This window comes from Phaethon lepturus, unplaced genomic scaffold (genome assembly GCF_000687285.1).
Source record: "Phaethon lepturus isolate BGI_N335 unplaced genomic scaffold, ASM68728v1 scaffold23541, whole genome shotgun sequence".
NCBI lineage: Eukaryota > Metazoa > Chordata > Aves > Phaethontiformes > Phaethontidae > Phaethon > Phaethon lepturus.
The window spans coordinates 406-1,957 of record NW_010517308.1 but is presented as its reverse complement, the minus strand read 5'-3'; the positions used below and the strand labels follow the sequence as shown (position 1 = coordinate 1,957).

Below are 1,552 nucleotides of genomic sequence, written 5' to 3'. Positions count from 1 at the left end.
CCGGCCAGGAGGGCACCGGCTAATACAGGGATTGGCAAAGGAGCAGGGGGTTGCTGCAGGTGCCCGGGGGAGGCGAGAGCATGGGGCTGGCAGCATCGAAAAGCCAAGGCAACGGGAAGGGCACAGCGCTGGGATGCCTGCGCTCACCTGAACAATGTTGAGCTTGGGCAGCAGGTTGCAGTCAGCTAAGGTGAGCTGGTCCCCGTCAAGGAAGCGACGCCGGGAGGCCCGGAGGTGGGGGTCGTGGGCCAGCTCATACTCCAGAGGGGAACTCAGGTAGTCGTCCAGCTTCAGCAGGGCCCGCAGCAGGTTCCGTTGCAGTGCTGCAGGGAGGGCAGCAGTGCTGCTGGGTCAGGGCATGGCCCTGCTGCAGGCTCAGGGCCCCACAGCTCTGCCATGGCTTCCTGCCAGCTCAGCCCTGTGCCCAGGCCTGTGCTCTTCCCACCTTGCCCAGACTGGCACCTGCCCCTGCCCTCCCAAGAGAGCCCTGGCCCTGCCACACTGAACTGCGTGGGGAGGGGCAGTGCCTGGAGAGACCCAGCTGTGCCCTGGGGCAGGGGAGGGCTGGAAAGGCTCAGGGTGACCTGACTGGCCTTTTGGGGTGGTGGCATCCGAGAGGTTGCATGGGGCGATGCCCCACCCAGCTCCTCACCCTCATCCTGGGCAGGCACCGGGTTCTTGATGAAGGTGGAGAACTTGTGGAAGATGTCATTCCCGGCCAGGCTCGACTCCCTGTACTGTGGGACCAGGCTGGGGAACCTGCAGGGATGTGGGCACAGCTGAGAAAGGAGGTGGGGGCTGGCAGGCTCTTGGGCTGCCTGCCTGCCCCCTCCCCAGCCTGTCCTGCCCCTCTTTGGCCCCTTGCCCCCTCTCGGGGCAGTGCCAGCCACTGACATGGGGGGGCCCAGCTTATCCTCCAGGAAGTCCTCGATGGTGACGGTGTCGGTCTTGGGCTCGCCATTGTAAAGCAGAACGGGCAGCTGGGCGCCCGGCGCGAAGTCCTTCAGCACATCCAGTGCCCTGCAGGAAATGGGGACAGATGCTGATGCCTCGCAGGGCCCGGGGCTCTGCAGGGCACTTGCACGGGTGTGTGTGTGTTGGGGGGTGTATGCACACGTGTGTCCTGGGTAAAGGGATGAGGTGGTGCCCCCAGGCTGCTCCTGCCTCAGTGTGTGCCCAAGGCAGCTCTGCTCTGGAAAATGCCCACCAACCTCCCTCAGACAGTGGTGGGCAGCTGGAGGCTACAACAGGCTCCGTGCATCCCATAGTGCCCAGCCTTCACGCCCCTTCCCAAGGTGTTGGAGACCTAGCACCCTGCCATCAGTGCACCAAGGCAAGGCTGTCCCACCCTGCCCGTGGCCCTGGCCCCAGGGCTGGCAGCCCCTTGGGAGCCGGGCACCACTCACCTCTTCACATCCACGGTGGTGAGGGTGAAGGGCACGCCTTTGAGCAGCAGCACCATGAAGAGCCGCTGGCAGAAGGGGCAGTGGCCCACGCTCTCCCCGTCCTCACTTGCCTGCAGACAGAGAAGGAGAGTTCAGCTGCCCTTTCA

At 65.0% G+C, this 1,552-nt stretch overlaps 1 protein-coding gene across 1 annotated transcript in view; it reads right to left on the bottom strand.

Moving 5' to 3' along the window:
- Positions 1-1,546, bottom strand: part of CLIC3 (chloride intracellular channel 3) — a gene marked incomplete at its 5' end in the record, with an annotated part of 1,977 nt that extends 431 nt beyond the window's left edge. The window contains 4 exon segments of the mRNA XM_010296354.1: positions 148-323; positions 653-759; positions 895-1,020; positions 1,407-1,546. Of these exon segments, the coding sequence (XP_010294656.1) occupies positions 148-323; positions 653-759; positions 895-1,020; positions 1,407-1,546 (549 nt within the window).
- Between the last annotated feature and the right edge of the window lie 6 nt (positions 1,547-1,552).